Source organism: Anopheles darlingi, chromosome 3 (genome assembly GCF_943734745.1).
Source record: "Anopheles darlingi chromosome 3, idAnoDarlMG_H_01, whole genome shotgun sequence".
NCBI classification, from domain to species: Eukaryota; Metazoa; Arthropoda; class Insecta; order Diptera; family Culicidae; genus Anopheles; species Anopheles darlingi.
The window spans coordinates 18,992,111-19,013,966 of record NC_064875.1 but is presented as its reverse complement, the minus strand read 5'-3'; the positions used below and the strand labels follow the sequence as shown (position 1 = coordinate 19,013,966).

Below are 21,856 nucleotides of genomic sequence, written 5' to 3'. Positions count from 1 at the left end.
TGAATGGGCCGGTAAAGCCCGGTGTAACCGCAGAGGCGTGCCCTGAGCGCGGGTATCAAAAGGGCGGCCGCCGATAGGTCCTTCAGCAGGTCGGCACACTCGCAAAGTAGCAGATACATCTTATCACCCCGGGAGGAAACGCTCTTGTGCAGCGTTATTCGTCGCAGGCCGGCCGTTTTCGGGAGGTACCTGACATTATGGAAAGAAGCGACATTACACACATTATGGAAAGAAGCGAGACGAAGGTTAGGATAAAAGGAAAACGACCAAAGGAAACGGATTTCCAGCGAGAGCGAAACTTGTGCTTACCTGTAAATCATCCTGGCACCGGTCCAGTAAAGCCAATTCCGCTCGAAACGCTCGCCATCATCGCCTTCGTAAACCTGCAGTTGGAACAAGAAACAGAAAGCACCGTGGCTGGTAATGCACTTTCACCATCTTACCACTAATTGTACGTTTAAAACTGGAGTTCATCATTTATCGTAAAATCTTTCTTGGCAAGAGGGGCCTCAGGAGCCCACCAGAAGACGCCCATGGACACATGGTGGGTGCACTATTATGAAGATGCTTATCAAATAATTGAGCATCGTTGAAGTTCGATCATCCCTAGGACGGCAGCGCCATTTTGTAATTTTATTGCAATAATGAAAGTCTCCGGAGGGGTGCCGGTTTTCATATCGCACATAAAATGTTTTATCGATTATTGTTCGAAAAAAAAGGTCATAAAATTATGGCTTCATCTTACAATCCGCTTTCCGTTTATTGTTAATGCCGCTGATAGCGTGTTTTTTTGTAGCTTCTGCTTATCTCTTTTTTGGCGTTGCTTGCGCCATGCCGTCGTGCTTGGTTTTTGGCCGATAAATTAAACATTTCCCTATCCGATCCAAATTTATGACGCTTTACTCGGCGGTTTCGCAAATATGTTGCTGAGAAAAACAAAAACGTAAGCTTTCTATCCATTCCTTTCCATTCCGCTCATCTTATTCAACAGGAAGCCGAGCATGGAAAGGACAAAATGGAAAACAAAAAAAAAAGGCCAATGAAAGGAAAAGCTTGCTCACGAAGGGAATTAAAAATTGAGGTTTTCCTCGGCAAACATCCTCGTGGAGTATGATGGGGACAGTGTGTAACTGGAGGCTAATGCCGTACGACGCGAGTCATTTATCATTATAGCCATCCGGGAGGGATGGCGGTTTAGTAAAACTCGGCGCTACCATCACGCCAAACCCGAATTAATCGTCCGTTGTATGAGCTTAATTGGTTTTTAGAGGGAAGTGAAGTGAATTTTCTTAATACCACCGACCCTTTCATTTAATCCATCGTTCATCGAAGTGCATGATAAAGCACTCAGCTGTACGTTTTTTCATCGCAGTTTAGAATAAATCTTTTTTGATAATATATTTCACAGTTTATTTAATGCTTCCTTGTTAAAGAAATTTACAGTGACCGGCATAAGTAAAAGCCCACCTCTTGATTTTTGTAGATTTTTGACTATAAATCCTACATTTTCTATCGTATCCGGCAAGTGTTGTGGTTTTCTTGAAGGTTTAACATTCCTCTTTCAGTTTCACTAGCTTTCATCTCGATTGGATTGATAACAAATTTTTGATAAATGTTTAAATGAGAGATGGTCGATCACAGATGTGACAAAAGTAAAAGCCCACTTTACAATAAATATTATTGTGACTCTACTAAAGCCCTCGGGTTACTATATCTTTGTTAGGCCTTTAGTTTACATCTGTTTTAAAGTTTTAGGTTCCCCCTCCCCCTCCCCCATTATTGGTTACAGTAATTTAATCCTTCAATCGTAGTAGTTCCAGTAGTAAGTCCATTGCGCACGGGTTTTCGCTAAAGAAATGGGTGTATGGGAGAAAAAAAAATCGTTGCATGCCTGAAATCTTCTTATGCAGCATTGATTCAATCATGTGTCTCAAAAGATATTAGCAGAAAAAATATTATTAGTAGGGGATGCCTTTATGCCATCATGACTAATCAGCAATGTTAATCAGATTAGTAAATGAGATATAAAACCAGACGTTCTGGGAAGACGAATGATCGAACAAATGATGAAAACCATTCCGGAGATTAGGAAATCGTTAGAATTAACTATCTGTTCCATCATGAAAACCCTGTCGCTGTCTATTTTGGAGCAAACTATGCCACATTAGAATAGCTCTACATGAGTACAAGAGTGAGTATGCTAAAAGTCTTCCGTTTATAAGCCAAAAATATGGTTAAACGTTTGAATTTCACCCGGAAATGTGTAACCAAGTTAAAAGAAGGCTAGAGCAATGTTCTATAGTCTGACGAATCATAAATGGAAACATTTAATATAAACTATCACGAAAGAGATTGGCGGAAAATAAACCATGGTTTGCAAGAACGTAATGTACCGGTCATAATCAAGCACGGAGGTGGTAGTATGAAGTTGCGGGGTGGATTTTCCATGGCTCTTGTGGACAATTTAAAGAAAATGATGGTATTATGGCGGGCGAAAATTATGTTGACACCCTTAATAACTATTTGATGGACTCAGTACGAATAAGCCCATTTAAAAGCACTTTTGTTATGCAACAGGGCAGTGATCCTAAACATGCTGCTAAAATAACTAATATTTTTTAATGTTCCCGTGTCACTCCCCTTCTCAAATGGCCTTCTCAAAGCCAAAATTTTTAACGGATCAAGAATTTGTGGGAAATTTTAGATAAAAATTTCATTAAGAATTATGTTATTATCAAAACAATTATTTTTTTTGGAAGTTATTCAACTAGTTTGAACCTCAATACACCTGAAATCGTGTAGACGTCATGCCAAAACATCTGTAACTTAAAATCTGAGCTAAGGATGGACCATATTAATTGTTAAGGAAATTTCATTGTAGGTGGGTTTTTACTTTTGTCACATCTGTGATCGACCATCTCTCATTTAAACATTTATCAAAAATTTGTTATCAATCCAATCGAGATGAAAGCTAGTGAAACTGAAAGAGGAATGTTAAACCTTCAAGAAAACCACAACACTTGCCGGATACGATAGAAAATGTAGGATTTATAGTCAAAAATCTACAAAAATCAAGGGGTGGGCTTTTACTTATGCCGGTCACTGTAAGGGGGGGGGGGGGGGGGGGGTGGCTTCGGTATTTTATTTTATATCTTCGCATTTACTTTTTACATTTTTTCATAAGTGCCTATCCTTTCAAGAGTATTGTGTGAAATTTTGGGATCAATCAAAGCCAAACTGACAAAGATATTGATTTTTGAAAATACACCTTTCATACAAGGCTCAATGCATCTCGCGACTGTGAATCGCGATTCCCAAAACCTACGTTTTCAAAGTCGGTGCCCATCGTAGTACAAAAACTACTGGACCGATCGATTTGAAATTTTGAACACATAATCTGTACGCCATTGACCAGGTAGCCCCGTCGAGTTTTTATAAAAATTTTTGATACTTTTGTTTAAATAATTTTTTTAATTATGTAAATTGTCGTTTTTTGAGGCAACATCGAAAAATGCATCATTTTTTCAACTTCGAAAACCTGCCAAAAATCGAAAAATGAGAAATTCAACAAAACCTCGACGGGGCTACCTCGATAAACTTATAATCTAACAAAAGAATATTGATTTGTTTATTTCTGATGACCCGGCACGTGGCTACGATGATGAGCTCCGCAAAAAGTACATTTTTGCTAACTAGCCTTTCTAGATTGGATGCCATGAACGTAGTTCTGATCAAATCTTCTCCAAAACAGAACCAAATATTCATGCAAAGTTGTAGTTCAATACGACATTATTTTGAAAAAAAATTCGTTGGTTGGTTTCTTCACTAAAAAGCGTCAAAAATAAGCTTTTTTTACCCGAAATAACCAAAACCCCCCCCTTAAAGGAAACAGAGATATACGTGAGGGCGACCATCAGCGATGGTCAACGATGATGCCATTAAAGGACCAAAGACCGTACCCTATACGGAGGTCGCTCCGTTGCCGGCCGGATTGACTGTAATTCAATTCAAAATCCCCCCCCCCCCCCCCCCCTCTCACTATCACAACCGGCGTATCGCTACGCATTCGTTCGGATATCCGGATGAGCATCAAAGGGCTCGTAGTGCGCCATTAGCCCGTTTGCCGGGTGCTGGCACGTGCGGAGATCATCTTTCTGCTGCATCCTCATCCCGCCATACACGGACCGACCTACCTTGTACACACTGATGATGTAGCCGGTGGATGGTGTTTGACCCCTTTTCACACTCCCGATTTCGTTCGGTGCGAGGGCTAGCGGGGGCCGACAGATGGACGCTACCTCACTGTACAGGTCGAGCGTGTGGGCTGCCGTGTAGCGCGTGTTCTTCGGCTCGAACTTGGACAGCGATGCCCCCCGGACACCGGTGTAGAACATGGCCGGATCGGTTTGAGTCGTATTTATCACATAGTAGGCGATGAAGGGGAATTCAGCTAAGGCGAGGCGAGAGAGGCAAAGAGGAAGGGAGGGGAAAGATAGTTATATGTTACCAGTGGCAACCTCCCCCCCCCTCCCCGGGGGGTGGGTCTTACCAGAACTGCGCTCCATGTTGGCCAGCAGCATCCCACCGACTGCGTTGTTCCCTTGCTGGACCTCGTTCAGCAGCTCGGAGGCGACGGCACGTTGCTTCATGAGGGGATGGGCCAACGGTGACTCCAGCAGGGGATCGATCGGTTCGAGCGGGCTCATGAGATGCGCCAGGATGCAGATCTTTGGGTCGGACACCTCGAGTACGCTCAGGGGACCCACCTGCGAAGGGTCCGCCGTTTCCGGCGTTGGTAGCTGCTGGAGGGAGAAGGAGAGAACATGAAGCGTACAAATACACGTGAGACCCCTGGGTTCTTGCTTTGAATTGACGTCGAAGAACAATAGGGAAAGGACAAAAAAAGGGGAAGTGCCCATTGTATCCATTGCTTCTAATATGGCAAGTACACTCCACTGGCAAGCTGGCATGCTGGCACTGGAATGCTGAAACTGAGACAAAAAGGGGAGCACAAAAAAACAAAAGCTCCAAACACTTACCGGTATCCCTGCGGGCAGGAAGCGGTCCAGGCTGTGCACCGGAATGATGAAGCAGTCCTTGTCGAGCGTGGCCAACGAGATCGGTTCACTGCGCGAGCTGACAAAACCGCCGCTTCCGGGCTGTCCTCCGAAGCTGACTGCAGGTGTGAATCCCGGCCACCAACCATTTAATGTTGCCATTGTACGGGTTAGTGTGTATGTGTGCGTGTGTGTGTGTGTGTGTGTGTTTGAGCGTCGGAGGGGGTCGAGCGGTGGATAGATGGAGAAATAAATCAAAAGAAACCATTAGATGGAAGGTGGTTTTCGCAAAACCAAAACCAAAACAAAAAAAAAAAAACAGGGCACATCCCCGGGCGCGCGCCCGCCAAGAAAACAAAAAAGAAAAGAGAAACAAAGCGGGTAAAAAAGAAAGGAACAAAAACCAAACCATAGAACGTTCACACCAGCACACAGGGCATTCGGCATTCGGCGAGGAGCAGCAAAACGGGGGGATGAAAATAGGAATGGAAAGTTTCCTGTTTTCCCACTTTTCCCATTGTGTTAGGCGTGGAGCTTTGTGAAAATACAAAAAAGAAGAAGAAAACAAACATAAAGAAAGAAAAGAAACGCGCAAACACAAACACGAGGAGCACTGCGGTGCAGTTCCGCTGTTCTGGCTCGCCCTGACTGGCCCCGAAGCGAAGATGTTAGCTGCAATGAGGAGACACCTTCAATCTTCTAGATTAGCCGTAGAAGCCACTCGAGCCACCCGCTGCAGGATGCTGTTGTTAGCCTTGGCGCATTGCAAGAAGGAAGCGAATATGGCGGTGTTAAAGGGGGAAGACGAAGAAACAAGCGACAGTTGACCGTACGGCGGTGTAAGGCGAGCTTGGTTAAATGTGTTTTTCGGGTTCGCTGCTTCGACGATGTTTCGATTCCAACCCGATCGGCTTCTCGGTGTTTGGTTGTTTTTTGTTTGTTTGGAGTCGTTGAAACTTTTACTAAAGCTAATCCATCTATTTTTTTTTGCTTCTGGAGAAATCCATGTTCAACATGACGCTAGGAGGGAACTCCATATATCTTTCGATGTTTCGGACGTCCGGAATAGATGGGTAATGTTCGATTTGATAGCTTTGCGGCCAAGTTTGAGCAATGGTGACAACTCGCAGTGTTCGGATTGATGATTGTTCGCGCGAATTGTGTTTCCATTTGGTTTGTCGAGTTTTGGAGAAGTGGAATAATGGGTTATTAGAATACTAATAGAAATTTAATATTTATCCCGCCTTAATATTTATGTTCCCAAATTGGAAGGCCAAAACGGACGGCTTGATAGCATTTCGGTTCTGCATTCTCCCGTACAGGCACTTAGATCATACTGTAGACCGTGTCTGCCTTACGGTGCGGCTCTCGGCTGCCCTACTTCTGTCTGTCCCTGTCTGCATTTTGTGCGCCGCGATGCAATCTACCATGCCGTGCGTTTCGTATAGAACGTAAAAACTTCCGCCCATTGGGCCTCCGGCACGAGGTCACGAAAGGTTGGGACTGGCGCGCGCAATCTATACACTTTGTAACTCATTCTCGGCCCCGAAAAGTGGGGAACAGGGGTGGAAATGATTTTGTTTTGAAAGAGTAACGAGTGAAGAGAGCGACGGAAAGGGCGGAGAGGTGGAAATAAATAAATAAATAAAACCTCCGGCCTCCCTCGCCCTTCCTATAGCCGTGGCCAGGTGGCCAGGTGGCGCAGTGCACCGTAGCACTGCACCGTCCGTCCGTTGTTCTGCACTTATCGCGCCATGTTTGCGTGTTTTAAAAAAAAAGGAACAATAAAAGTTGAGGCACCGGGCGGGCACCGCTACTGGCGTTTTCGGTGACGGCAGGTGGTGCAGTACGGATTCGGAAAATTGGTTCAAGTTCACCACTAAGACACACACCCGTAACCGGGAGCACCAGGAGCCGGAGTCCCATATCGGCAGCAATAGCAACAGCGACAACGGCAAACTCCCCACACCGTCTGTCTCAGCCTCTGTTTGTTGGGGTTTCTTTCCATTTTTAATGTCCTTGTTAGAAAAGCCTGGTTTTCCCTGAGATGGAGTTGGATGACAGTTAGGTAGTTAGGGTGAAAGCGCGGTGGTGGTGGTGGGGTGGCGAATTAGTTGTTTGTGTATTATTTTGCGCCCCATTCTCATCTCCGCGTCGCGAGACCGTTGTGTTCCGTTTCCGTCAAGCTTTTTGTTGTGTTCACGTTTCACTCCGGCCCCGATTTTCATCGTCGTCAGGGGGGCGGGACGCCGGAAACGGAAGCCGTTAAATGGTCATAGTATTGGTGAACGAAACCCCGTGCGGTGAATGCTTTTAATTTTCCAACCGATTTGCGTCAATGTTTTGTAATCACTGCCACGTCACGTCGGGTAAAAGGGATAAGCAGCAGAGTCTTGCCTTGCAGCGCACACGTGATTGTGTTGCTGAGATTGCATTTAAACAATAGGATGTTAGTGTGTGTGCTGCGGTGTTATGAACGGAAACATTTAAAGAATTTGTTTTCGTAAAAGTCTCGCAAGATAATGTTATCTAATCAAACGATACACACTCTCTCGCATACGGTTCCCACGTCCGCCAATGGCGTATCGTTTGTTTGTCGCACTGGTTTCCTTGGTGTCGTTCCCTCTTCCTTTCCCCCCCCATTTGGTGTCCCATTTCCCTGTTTTCGCGACCGCGTTTGTGAGGGTCACTGTCTACTGATAGCGGGTAGCGTAATGTAGCCGCGCGCACATAGCCTTCACCTTGAATAATGAAGAACATGTCACCGGTACAAACAATAGCAATGCTTAACGTATGGTGATATGATGGAGCACACTGTCGATGACGATGATGTCCTCTGCTAGTACCGTTGCTGCAGTAGCAGAAAATGGCGCCTACTTATTTCTGTCACGGCCTTTCCTTCCGTACCAGGCCCGGGGTTAAACTCAAAGCGGACTGTGACACTTCACAAGCTGTCAAGCAAAGCGTTCAAATGCGCCTAGAGCTAAAACAACGCACATACACACACACAATGCAGACACAAGAACACATACACGCTTTGCATTGGACCCCTCTCCCTTGTCACAGGAGGACGAATTAAGGCAACAAAAGCAAAAGCAAGAGCATCATCAGCCCGAATGGTCGTGTTCTAGTAGGACGAGGGTAGTAAGAGCAGCACTAGCAGCAGCACTAGTAGCAGCACTAGCAGCAGCAGCCAGCACTCTGTGTCAGGATCGTGTGCCATTTTAGTCGCCAGCCAGGGGGGAAAAAAGGTGTCTTTGTTTCATGTTGAGTGCACTGTGGAGTGTATGTCCGTGTGTGTGTAAAAGTGTGTTTGTAGGTGTGTGTGGTTCTGTGTGCGCACGCGGTGAGGCGAGGCGAGGCGATAGGGAATGATGTTGCGATGTGGCGCAATGGCGCCTAGCACGCTACACGCTGTTGAGCCTATTTTGGTTGAAATCGGTTCAAACCTTGCCTGGCAGTGGGCAGCACCACCTCGGGTACCCTTCGGTTAGCGGCAATCGGGCCCCACCTCATCATAGACGCGGAGGGTCTACGGTCTACTAGCGGTTGCATGGGTGCATCCAGATCGGACAGCGTAACGGTGGGAGGTGGTGGCGTTTGTGGGGGTAAGGCAAATCCCGAAATGGGGGTGCAGCGAAGCTCTGGAAGAACATAAACAGGGGTGGTTTGGTTTTGTTTGTTGTTGTTGTTTTTTTTTTCTCTGGCTGGTGGTTTTTTTGTCACTCTCTTTTCAGCATTTGACAGCATCTTCTCGGTCACCTGAACTTCTCCTATGTGCGCACGGATGTGGACGTGTTTTTATATACAAAATGTCTAACAGCATAACAGACGCTATTACAAAACTCAGTAATGACTTCTAGTACGCTGGCGAGCACTGGTATGAATTTTCCATTCCATTCTAAACTCCGTATCCTTCCGACATCGACACGTAATGAAGGGGTTTCAGCGTGTACTCTTTGCCGGTAGTGTGTGAGTGTGTGTGTGCAGAGTGTGTAATTTGCTACATGGATTGTTCATTTCAGCGCGTCAATGTACAGCGCAGTACTCGCTGCGGCACGTAAGCAAAGTGGCCGGTTCCGGCCGGATATCCGGGTGCCTGTGTTGCCAGCACTACCGGCAAAAGGTTAATAAGTGAATTGTTCCGCGATTTGCTTCCTCCTTCCAACCACAGAGCACACCGCACACCGCGGAGCCGTGTACCGGAATCGGATCCAGCGTCTGTCGTAAGCGTTAACATCGGATCGGATATCGGATATCGATCGGGATCGAAAAAGGTGAAAGGTTTTACCGGCAGGAAGAGGAGGGATGCCTGAAATTGCATTTTGATGCTTTCTCTCTCTGGAATTTTGTTTTTTGTTTTTTCTGTTCTGCCACCGAAAAACCAAAGACACCAAAAATATAGTTCCTTCTTCTATAACTACGGCCAATGCACTAGCAGCTTTTGCGAAGCAGACCCAGCAGGCAATCGATTAGTGTCCGATCTGGCATTGATCTGGCAGGGCCCCTAGAGGGCCGCAGAGAGCTACTACGCGCGCGTAATCTATTGTAAGCCAATTCAGTGGTTATGCGCATGGTTTTTCGAAAATTGAATAAGGGCGACGACGTTGCGTGATGATGAAATGACGGGAGTCATTAAAAATATGGCTTTTAATAACATATAATTCACCTTCCATACTGTGAAAGCACACCATTAAGGTAGTGATTTTGCATTTCCGGATGCGGGCCGTTTGACTGTGTCCGCTCTCTCTCTCTCTCTCTGCCCCTCGGCCATTTTAATGGGCGCAGCTTTTATGGAACCTCATAATGAATCAATCACGGCAATGGGAGTAATTGTTCCCCAGGTCCGTGCTCGCTAAATTGTACGCAGCAATAAATTATGGAAATAATGGACAAATGGTGATCGTTTCCGGTGGCACCGATGGAGACGCCTAGTGGTTCCTATTTTTTCTTGTTGTTGTTACTAATGCGTGTATCAGAAAGCGATCGGTCCTCCCTTTATTCAGATTAGTACGAGATTAAACCGGGACAGCCAAGACATTGCCGATGATGTGGAATGTGCAAAGGGAAAGAAATAGAGCGAGCGAAGGCATGGACTTCTAGTTTGCATTCTACGAACCACATCAGCATGCACACAATCAGATGCACTACCTCTCGAGGGCGAGCAGGGTACAGAGCGGGAAGTACGAGTTTTGGCAAAGAGATGCAGTCCACACCATCAGCCCGCGGGGAACAGCAGACAAGGCGGCGACAATCAACTATTTTCATCAGGACATTCCATGAAATTGCTTCTCCTCCCGTGACGTGATTCCATCGATTATAAATCCGGTGCAGCATCAGCAGCAGCAGCAACAAGTGCAACGCGATCCCAAACCGTGCGAGCGCGGTGCGTGTTGGAAATGGCTCGTTTTTTAGTCACGTGCGCAAAAGGATCTCCGATTGCCGGCGATTGCGCCCTTTTTCCAGCATTCAATTGCTACGGTGCTCCAGTGCTTCTAGTGCAGATGGCATGATGCGAACTGTAACGCCCTTGTTTTTTTCGCACAACACTCACACATAGACACAGACACACACATACACACACACAATTCAGCATACTGCTTCGTAAAGCTCGTTCGTTCTGATTATCATTTGCTTGTTGGGGGAGGGTGTGCCCAAGAAGGAGGAGAGGATCAGGATTGGATCGGATAAGTTTAATGAGAATTTTGGTCCGGGACGAGGGGGTTGACTTCAGGTAACTCCTTACGTACGTGGGTAATGGTAATTGCTTTTCTATAGAGTACATTTTATTTACATAAAGAAACACCGACGTTCCTCATCGTCGTAGGCGATTGCTGAGGGCTTCTACTCCTACACACATAGACACACACAGACCCAAGGATTTGGGTCCGGAAAAACCATGGTGACGATCAATCACCGAAACCACCACACGCGGCACACGACGGCCTCGGTTTTCCCTTGGCGAGTGTCAATGTGCAAAAAGATGGAAAAAACTAAGTCTACCATCGTGTGCCTACGGCCATCTCGCCATTCGCTTTCACGCAATCCTCACTTTCACCTGAGCGCAACCACAACCACCACAACCACCACCAGTACCAGCACCTGTTCCGTGTAAAGCAAGCTTCTCAGCTTCTCCCGGGGGGGTGTAAAAAAAACCCCTACGGCGTCGTTGAAGTCAGTGGTTTGTTTTACTTTCACACCGGACCTCGGACCGAAATGAGTTTCAAACCCCCCCCCCTCTCGGTGGAGTTCACAGCATGAAAAGTACAAAAAAGTTTTCCACCATTTTTTGTTGTCGTTTCAAGTCCGGGCACCGGGTGTCAGTAAACCAAAGCAGAAAATGGTAACAGTAACCCGCCACTCGTAAATCAATCGTTAACATTCATAAGTACGTACACGACTATACGCAGATAAAACGAGCGAAAGAGAGAGTACGATAGAGAGAGAGAGAGAGAGCCAGAGAGAGACGTGGCAACGACTTTGAAGTGAAGGAGCTACTACTAGGAGCAGCGGCATCATAAAACTCTGATGAGATGATGAGCTTTGCTAGTAAAAAATCACTTTTAGCCTTCGGAAACTCACAGCAGCAACAGCGTCACCAACACGTTGACTGCGTGGCGTGCGTTCCTACATTGTACGGGGTACCCAGGGGGTGGGTGGTGACCCCGCCCCCGGAGTTGTTGACCGAGTGTTGACCGCCAAACCGATTTCTGTTCTCTTATTTCAGTTGGCACACTTTTCGCCACCGCCATCGTCGCCTTCGGGGGACGATAATGTAGGAAAATATCGAATTTTATTATGACGTGTTTTTCGTGCGTGGAACCCCTTTCCATCCCACTGGCCCCAGGGGGAGGGGGGGTGTATAAAATTGGAAAACCATTTCATCGGGAATGGATGAAGGTGGAAGGGTCTTCCACATTTTAAATGTTCCCTCGAGGGATCGAGATCGGATTCGGTGGGTGAAGGGTAGCTGTGATATGCTGTGCTGTGTGGGCTTGGCTTGTAACAACATTAACGGTTTTACGCGTTACCGTTCGCGGTTGTTGAAGTGGAGAACTGGTAAAAAAAAACAACAAGCTAAATTTGACAGTACAGGTTGGTATGTTGTCTCACTTTTGGGATGTCACTTTAGCTCGCTCAAACGATGCATAAACGATGAATCATGTTGCGAAGCAATTCGCATTGCATTACAATAACGCTGGCGCGGACACTTGCCGGCTGGTTGGCTGCGACAAAAGGCTTGCTGATAGCGCATCGAAGTGCATTCGGCAATGGCAATGGCTGTAGCGGACAGTGGAATAGATATGTCATTGAAACATTCATAACCTCGAGGCTTCGATCGATCGAAAACTGCCGAAGCGAAAACCAAACCGATTGGCTGCTAGTGGTGGTGGTGCTGGTGGACTGGTTGAAACATACAACTAGTACAGAGGCAACAGGAGAGAAAGAGAGAGCTGGAGCACGAGGACGAGCAGAGTGGGCGGTTGGTGACATCGGGGACAGGGTTTTCTTTCGGAATGTGTGGCCCTCCTCCAGTCTGACGTAGGTAGGTTTGCGCCCCCTCCCGGGGTTGCCCATGTTGCTCGCGATAATTAAACCATCGTTGAAGCGCCGATGAAGGACACGCTCTCGCTCTCCACTGGGGACCACCTTCTGTCCCTTTCCGGCAGCTTGTTGTGTTGGTTGAATTAGAAAAACGAAAGGAGGTGGAACGGGTGGCAACGGCAGGCTCTATTTCCATTTATGAAATGGAATTGTCATCAATGGCGCACATCCACGTACGCCGTGCGGTAGTCCCGAGAACCGATCATGCTGCGCGTCGTCGGAAACGGATAACAAATTGAGTTACCGAGCGTTCCCCTTCTCCCTCTCTCGTCCTCGGTATGGCCACCGATTCCACGCTAATGGCGTATCTACGATGGGAGCGCAGGAGTGAAGGGAATCGTGGATGATGGAAGTGATACATTATCTAAAGTTTGCATGTCAAACATGTTGTTTGGTGCGCTGGAAATGTATCCTCCCGCCTGCCTCCACGCCGTGGTAGCATACCGTGCTCTTTGATCGGTTTTTTCCTGTTTTTTTTCTGTTTTCTCCGAGCAAAATGTGTGTCAAACAGTGATGCTCCCAAGGTTGGATGTCGGCGACGATGACCGCCTATAGACTGCCGGCCCGGCCGATGACGTGACGGTGACGTGTAGCATCCATGACACACCATCTGTACCGTAACGACAGGTGCCACAGCCATATTTTCGTTAGCGTCTAGCAGCTAGGTTCTGGTTTCATCGACGACACCGCTCTCGCTCATGGAACTGAAGAGCTCCGGCTGACATCCGACGACGTCTCAAGGTGCGCTTGATGCTGCTGCTGTTGCTGCTAATGATTCCATCGCGTAGGCAAACAAGTTCTTCGTTTCAATATTTTCGCAATAAATATTGCAAATATTGAATGTTTTCAGATTTTTCGCAACAAAACCAACAATCTACACACTGACACGCGTACGTGTGTGTGTTTGTCATGGAAACGCATTGTCACACTATTCCGAGCCCCCAGTCCAGTAATGGTGAAGCTGATGACAAATGATGACAAACATTGCCACCGAGTAGTTGGGGTTGGGCTGGGCCGCGCTAGGTTTAGTTCGTTCTCGGCGCCGTCGTCCGTGACTAAGCTGCCAGAGCCAGAGATGACAGAGATCTACCGGAAAGCGAGTCCAACGACGCGCCGCCGTATCTCGGGCCCGAAGGAAGGGTTCGTTCGGACCGTTTTGTCAGGCAAAGATTTATGGTGACAACTGATGGGTCACCCGCAATCGTTTGTTGTGCTTCAACAAGGGTGAAGAAGGATAATAATGGGAGCCCGACACGTGGGGAGCGCATCGTCAGCCGCCAAGCCAATGAGCTAGCGTGAGCCGTAAAGTGATTAGGTTTTTTAAAGTTTTTGACATTCATCCAGCAGCGGCAGCGGTGGCGGTCATTCGTTCCGCCAGCTCGGAGTGTGCTTTGTCACACATTCCCGTTCCTTCGTTAATCTCGCGTGGCATACCAGCCGTCCTGCCGTTCGGCAGGATGGTGTTTTTTTTTTTTGGGCCAAAGGTTAATTGCCATAACGTCATCCGAAAATGGAATGCAAAACATTTGATAACTTATGTTCGGCGACTTTCACGATCCGCAGATCCATACGTCACGCACAAATGAGTAATAAACTAATTGAGGCGGGGGTTCGAGTATTTTGAATTGTAATAACCCTTAGGTACCATTTCGGTGGAGCTACCAGCCATTCTCGTTCCATTATTTTTTGGAAGCCATTCGATGTGGCAATCAAAAGCGAGGCTTACGTTAATTTGGGTCAGAAAAAACATCAGTTTGGCGATATTTTTCTGATAAAATAATCAAATTCCATATTTTTGTCGTTATTACTATAATGAACTAGCACTTTTGAAGAGTATTAGATCATAGTTTGAGGAAAATACATGAAAGAATACAGTCTTGACGTAAATTCTAGGGAAGCATATCTGCAAAAATGTACTTTTTTCCGTATGTATCGCATTTGTTTGTTCCATCTTCAGGGATACGCGAATTTTGTTTTATTCCATATTCCTTTACATATAGGGAGACACAAAAGAGTGTAAAAAAACTTGACAAAACCCCTGGTGGGGCTATTTGCTAAATTATGTGCCCGTGAAGTGGGCAACATGTTCAAAAGAATTAGCCTAGTTATTTTTTTATGCTAGTATGAACCACGGCGTCAAAGTTGCCCCAAGTACATTTTCCTGTTATTCTTCGATTAATGCCAAAATTGACATTTAGAAAAAAACAGAACATGTAAAACATAAATTACTAAAAAGAACATTCTCTCTCTCAACCTCAGTCATGGAACGTTGTGCGCAAAATGTTTTCGATTACGAAAACCGCATGCCAGGCAGCGACCCTGCAGCGACACAGCGGGTCCGTGTTCGTCAACAGGCGTTTTCCAAACACGGCCAACACTTCAATAAATCCTGACAGCTGTCGCCGATCCATCGCCGACAGGGCCGAAGGGGCCCAAAAAAACGGCCAGGTAAAGGTTCGCACCACTCCCAGGTTTTTGGGGGGACAGATTTGTCGAAGAAATTTGAAACACACCCACTCCCACTCCCACCTCCACTCCGTGGGCTGGTGGAAGTGTTTTTGCAAATATTGGCGAAGAAAATATGTTCATTATGTAAAGTGACACAACCGCACCGCCCCACACCGTGATCGGTGGTCGATTGTTTTCCTTTTCCCGCCGTATTGACAGGTGGAAGAGCGTGTGAGCGTGTGTGTGTGTGAATGTGTCTCCGGCCATTGGCAGACAGGATCGATCACTGCATCGCTGTGTGTGCTACCTTCAGCAGTCACGGAAGGCAGCAGGTTTGTCTGGGTAAATTGGAAATAGTTTTTCCTATTATGGACCGTCGTGTGTCATACGATGGATGGGGTGAAACTTTGAAAGTTTCACAAACTTTGCTAGTGCTGCTAGTGCCAAACCATTTTCCTGCTTAACTTTCCAACAAATCCAGGCGTGTTTTGCTTCCTCCAACACACACAACCGAATACCAACAGCGAAGCGTTACACAACACACGCTGCGAGCCTGCGGTGAGTGTGAATGATAAACGAGGCTTTTGCCACCAACGGCGGCGAGAATATTCTTGCCGCTTTCGGAAGCGGCGATAGGAAATCTCGAAGTAGCCGCCACCACCACCAGCATCAAGGGAGTAGCCGGCGTGCGTGTGAATGCTAATAATGGCACCGGGCGCCAGCGAGCTACTACCAATCTTAGTACCAAGGCTCTCGGGTTTGGTACTGAAGCCGGGATCGCAGCCGAAAGTTGTTTGCGTTTAATAATCATGCCCGCAAATAAAACAACAACCGAGGTGGCGGTGGCGGCAAACCATCCGCCCGCCCTTTTTGTTCCCGTTTGTTTCTCCATTCTCCCGGGCCCCGGGCATGGCTCGCAGCATGGCGACTCTAGCATCAAAAACATCAACACTCGTCTCTTTCGGCACCGAAGAAACAAAGCAAAGTATGGGCGGCGTCTAAGCGGCTAAAGCGTCCTTTCGGCATCGACTTCTGGTGCTGCTATGGGGGTGGAGAACGTTTTCCTGGAGCTCGCGTTTTTTGCATTCTAGTGCAGAAGTTGAAATGCTCGCGCACTTCTTCAGATCCCTCCGCTGCTTCGGATGTTCGAAGACTTCTGGACTCCTGGAAAAAGACAGCAGCAGCAGCAGCCAGATGATGAGATGATGGTCCTTGCGTGAACCGTGAAGGAGAAACTTTTTGGACGGCATCGGTGGCCGCCATGTTGTAACGCTTAGTTCGTTCGGTCGTATACAAGGCGAAGAGAAGAAACAGGGCGATGGTATGAACTACATACCCCCCAGCCACCCATCGCCACCATCCTAACTGCATTATGATGTGCCTCAGTGTTTTGTAGCGCTGACTGGCACTTGGGCACAGCCCAGAACACCGGGTGTTGCCGATGGAACTGCTACCTGGCAGGCAGTTAAGGCAGTGGGACCAAAAAGTTAACATCATATTTCTTCCTTTTTTCCCGACTCATGTGATGGCGTGTTGACAGAGTTGAATAGAATGCACGAAGCGGTTCTCAACTGGATGCCACCGACACGATTGACTTTCGTCGGAATGGAAAACATCTTTTGAGCGTTACTGCCGCGCGGGATACTACCAGATGGGGGAGACATTGCCGCTGTATCGGTGTGCTGTAAGACAGCACGCATCTGCTCGAACCAGTATTTGCCTGAATATTATTCGCCCCCCCCCCCCCTCGCTTCCCGACTCGCTCATCGAACTACAAAAACCCAAAAATAAACGTACCGAAGCGTGTTTCGCGTTAATGACCGGCAAATTATTTCCGGCGTCCCTATAGCCATCGCCAACGAGCCGCTCTTCTCTGTAGCTGTGTCACAGGAAATTAGGTGTATGACAAGATTCGGGCTCATCCAAAACATTCGCAGCAGATCCAGGAGGTGGTTGATCGAACCGTTTTCTGTTGTGTTGTGCGCCGTTTGGGATTAAATCTTTAAACGAACATAAACTCGGTCGCCTCGTTTATATATTATGTACTACGTTTGTTGCTTGTTGCTGTTAACTAGCACTCGCAAACACCCACGAGCTTACGGAGCGTGTGCTAATGTGCGTGTCTCGGAAAGCAAAAGTCAAACAAATGTTGTCTTTCTTTCCCAAATGATGCCAATCAAAGACGATCGTTTGCCGATAATCCAGACAAGCAAATGAAAGAACTCGACTCTCGGCATGTGTCTCGGCTGCGAATCGACAGCATAAGTCCAAACATTGGTGGCATTTTTTCGAAACGATCACTTTGTGCTGTCGACAGACGCGAATGGACAGTGTCATGAACTTGACACACGAACGGAAATGTGATCCGCACTGGTGGGATAACGGTTAAAAAAATAATAGATGAAAAAGCAACCAACGGCAGCAGCAGTGTTCGATGGCCAACGTTTAAAAACAGGCCCCGTAACCAAACGCAAACGCATGTCGATCAACGTTTGCGAGCGGGAAGCGTTACATGATGATCGATATTTCACACCACGACTCCGGGGTCCGTTTTTATTTTGGCCACAGAGGAAATTAGTTTTCCCAGGACTCGGAACCTCGGACAGATGTTTCATTTCCATCAGATTGGTTTCAGATTTTGCATACGAGCATAAATCAACACAATCTCACAAAAGATACGAAAGGAATACCAGCAGGTATCAGCATGTCACATGGATTCCTTCAATCAGATAGATCCCCGGATTGCGATTGCAATGACTAGCGGACGGACGGATATGTGCCAGTAAATCAGTCGATGTAAAAGTGTTTCTCAAAATTGCATTACCATTACCAAAACGTAGAAAGATGGAGCAGTGAGCAGTGAGAGTCAAACAACTGGGCCGTTGGATTGATGAATGCCAATGGATAAAGGAGCAGGTAAACCGGGGGGAAGGGAAAATTTATGGAAATAGGATTCCGAAAACGGAGAAAAGATCTACGAGTGGAATTGTGCAAAGAGAGCGAAGAACAGAGCGACAGACAGGGGCAGATACAGATAAAACGAAGTGCAAAGAATGGAGCAGCAGCAGCAGTATCAGCAGCAGAAGTGAACGAAAAGAAGATGACAACCACATAGGAAAAAAAAAGAGAAAAAAAAAAGAGAGAGAGAGAGCAACAAAACAAAAAAGGCGCGATTTTTTTTTCACGTGAAAACGCGCTCCCTCCCCCAAAAACCGGCTTCGAGGCGCTTTGGTTATATTATTATTTGCTTCTTTTTTTGCTGTTGTTGTTGCTGCTGTTGTTGTTGTTGTTGTTGTTGTTGGTTTTCATTTTGACAAAATGCCAGAGAGAGCGCACAAAATTACATTTATTTTTAAAAATCACATGGGGAATATATATACATGTATGAATGTTGGATGGAAGGAAAAGTAGGAGGTGAAGGAGGAAGGAGGAGGGACCATGAGCAATGAGGAGCAGACAGGGAGTGGATGGTGGTGGGCCTGTTTGGTTGTGGGGTGTGATCGAATGAAATGGAGCGCAGATTCTGATGGAGGTGAAAAAGGATTGGGTCCCCCCGGGGGTTGGCAAGAGTGGAAACCAATAGCACGTCACGTCAATCGTGACAAACGTGAATTTGGTGGGGGGAGGGCGAAATTCGCGTTTCGATTTTCATCGTCACCATCGGCCGGTCGGTCGGTCGTCTGGTCGTTTGGTGTTTTGAAACACGACAGGAAAATATTTTTCCTCGTTTCGCAAATTCCCGGCCGCGCGAAGGTTCGCTAAATTCGCTACACGGTGGCAGCGCAATCGATTGATCCCCGAGCACATAAGGGTTTTGCATGTGCTGGCTGGCTGGCTCAGGGTCCGAGTGTCTAATTTGAGTAAACTGGCACCAACGGTAGCTGCCAACTAACTTAATGTCGACAATTTTTCCATGAATGAATTCCCCGACCACGGTGACAGCGGCCTGAAGGAATTTTGAGAAAATCCGTCCGATCTCCGGTGCGCCCGATGAAAATCGATCAACAGACAGACCAAGGTGGGGTGAGGTGGTTTGTTAGCTTAACAAGATGGTATGTGAGTGGTAATGAAGGGGGGTGGATGAGAATGGATGATAGGTCGATGGTCAGTTGGTTGTTGTTTTTTTTTCTTATTCGGTTGATAATAACCACCTTCATTGTCCTGCTGAAGACGGGCCGGCGAGAAGAAAATGTGCGTCCGATAGTGGCACTCGTCCGATCCGCCACCACCATAGCTGTCGCGCGTTTTCCGCTGATGGCGACCCGTTATCTTGCTCTTCGACCCGCCACCACCAGCGCGCCCGCCTCCCTCGCGCATATTTTTCCGAAACATTAAATTCATTTTCAAGGCCGACGGGAAGGAGGATCTCTTCGACGGTTTTCTATGCCTTCCTTCTGGTTAGGCGCCGGGGGCTCCGACGTCAGGCGGTGCTGGTTGATATTGTGGCACGATTACGGGCCTCCGCTTTCGCCTTCGCTCAGTGCGTGCCGGTTGGTGTGTTGGGCTAATATGCTGGGTAATTTTGGTAAATTATTCCAACGACACTTTCGCTGAACAACAATCACAAACCGGTACCGACCGGTCAAAAAACAAAAAAAACAATCTAATTTACAATACAGTATGTGTGGTTTTTTCCTCTTGTGTCTTGGAAAATATAAACAACACTCTTTTTACTTTTACACGCTGCTTCACTATCCTTTCGAGGAACACGTGAGTCTAACCTTGAGGCGGTGGCGGGATTTGTACCGAATTAGAATGCCGTGGCCGCGGCGCTTCGAACACTTTGAATACCGATGATCGAGAGCAGAAGCATCAGGAGCGAAAGGTCAACCATGGGTGGGACGGGACACAATAATCAAGAGACAAGACGTCACAAGCGCCACGCCATACACGCCAGCACCGGGCTGTCGATTGGGAAATCACCGACCAAGTCCGATCTCGGCTCGGTAAAAGGTCGCGGGCTATAATAACGTTCCGTTCGGACGACGACGATGATGATCTTACGCGAACGCGACCGAAATCTCAACTGACGGTCGGTTGGCGATCTTCGCGCGTCGCGACCCACGATCGGATGTGTGTGTGTCGTTTGAGGTGAGGTGTAAAACTCATCTCATCTCGTTTTCTTCGCGGTGCTTTACGTGGAGACACACCGCCTAGTGGTTGCAGTAAGCCAGCCAGAGAAGGAGAGAAGCACAGAATGAGAGACAGAGAAAAAGATCGCAAGTGTGAGGCCATTGAGGGTGGTGACCATGGCCAATGGTAGCGTCTCGTAGACTCGTCTCGTAGACATGGGCGGTGATGAATGAAAAAACGTCGTTAATGATCTGTCGCTTGGGGATCGGACACGCTGCCGGTAGTTACTGTGCTGCTGCTGCTACGGTTGCTTCCATTTATAAAACCATTGTTACCATTTCTATTTATCGGAATTTTTGTATGTTAATTGTTAATGGGTTCAATCGAAGAGCAGTTTTGGCCATTCCACTTGGCACACTGTGCACCTGTGCACCACGGTAAAGTGTAAATAATCCCTTGCGACTGGTGCAAAATGACACCAACACGAGGGCGTGCGCGGCCGTATAGCCGGTAGTATAGCCCGGTGGTCAACATGTGGTCAACGGCTGCGGACGGAGATCCAGCACAAGTGTCGGACGGTAAATGATCGTGGGCGAACTGATTTACTGGTTAGCGGGTTGACACTTGGGACTGACTCACTGGCACTTGCACTGTACGACGAGGTGATGGTGATCGTGTTTTTTGGGAATCATCTTTTTCTGGATTGTCGTTGAACATGGTTGAACATTTTATATGTTCCCCATGTCGATGTATTAAACGAGCGCGCACCCAAAGTTAATGCGTAAGATTTGCGCACAACATCATTCTATTATACGTGTAAAAGGGATCTAACGCATGTAAAGAAATGCGGCGTAACGGGATTAGATTCCTCTGCCTTCTATAAATAAGCCAACGATGCCAATGGCGTGAAAGTGGTGTCAGTAGTTAGTAGTTCGTTGATTCGACAGACACTTTTAATTTAGCTTTAGAGACCCATAAAAAGCAAGTGTTTTCCTTACCAATGCTTACCCAAACATCTGGTTCGTAATCGTAAATTGGTTTTTCTTAAGATTCCACGAACACACACACACACACGCACAGCGCGCAGCTTGAAGACGTTCATGTTGGTTAACTGTCCCAGTGGGTCCCGGTGGAATGGCGCCAACAGTTCTACTCGATCGCCCGAATCGCTACCCAATGATGGACGAATGGTGGCGAATGGAAAGACACACGGACACGTCAACCAACCAACCAACCAAGCAAGCAAGCAAGCACCTCTCTGCACTCTACTCTGCTCTATTTGTGGCTGGGGGATCCAATTTCATGCTGATGTCCCTCGAGGTAATTAGCAAATGACATCGTTGAGCTGGTTTCCAATGATTAGTGCTACCTCGAGAGCCGAGCCGAGCCGAGAGCAGCCAGGTCAGCAGATGGAACCATGGCGCGGTGGGGGGCATGGGATGGCATTCCCAATCGGGGGCAGAGGGGCATACCTTTTGAAGTAAACATCCCGAAACATCATTGACAAGACCCCCGGGGACAGTTCATCGCGGTCTCACCGGACATTCGATTTCAATTAAAACAAATCGATTTGTCGACCATTCCGCAGCAGGGGAATGAAAATATAATTTTTAATTAAGCCAACGTGTAACAATTGGCGGCACGATGTACGCGTACGGGTACCATTGCATCAT

At 47.2% G+C, this 21,856-nt stretch overlaps 1 protein-coding gene across 4 annotated transcripts in view; it reads right to left on the bottom strand.

Moving 5' to 3' along the window:
- Window positions 1–21,856, bottom strand: part of LOC125953449 (uncharacterized) — a 56,577-nt gene that overhangs the window by 3,046 nt on the left and 31,675 nt on the right. For 2 of the 4 annotated variants that reach the window (XM_049683050.1, XM_049683051.1), the window contains 5 exons: window positions 5,040–5,176; window positions 4,550–4,802; window positions 4,194–4,450; window positions 310–383; window positions 1–189 (listed from right to left, as the gene is read on the bottom strand). The exon at window positions 1–189 is cut by the window's left edge and continues 3,046 nt beyond it. In XM_049683050.1, the coding sequence (XP_049539007.1) occupies window positions 1–189; window positions 310–383; window positions 4,194–4,450; window positions 4,550–4,802; window positions 5,040–5,176 (910 nt within the window). Of the gene's footprint in view, window positions 190–309; window positions 384–4,193; window positions 4,451–4,549; window positions 4,803–5,039; window positions 5,177–8,506; window positions 8,702–19,261; window positions 20,183–21,856 lie in introns of those variants that run through there. The other 2 variants (XM_049683052.1, XM_049683053.1) reach the window with 2 other exon arrangements.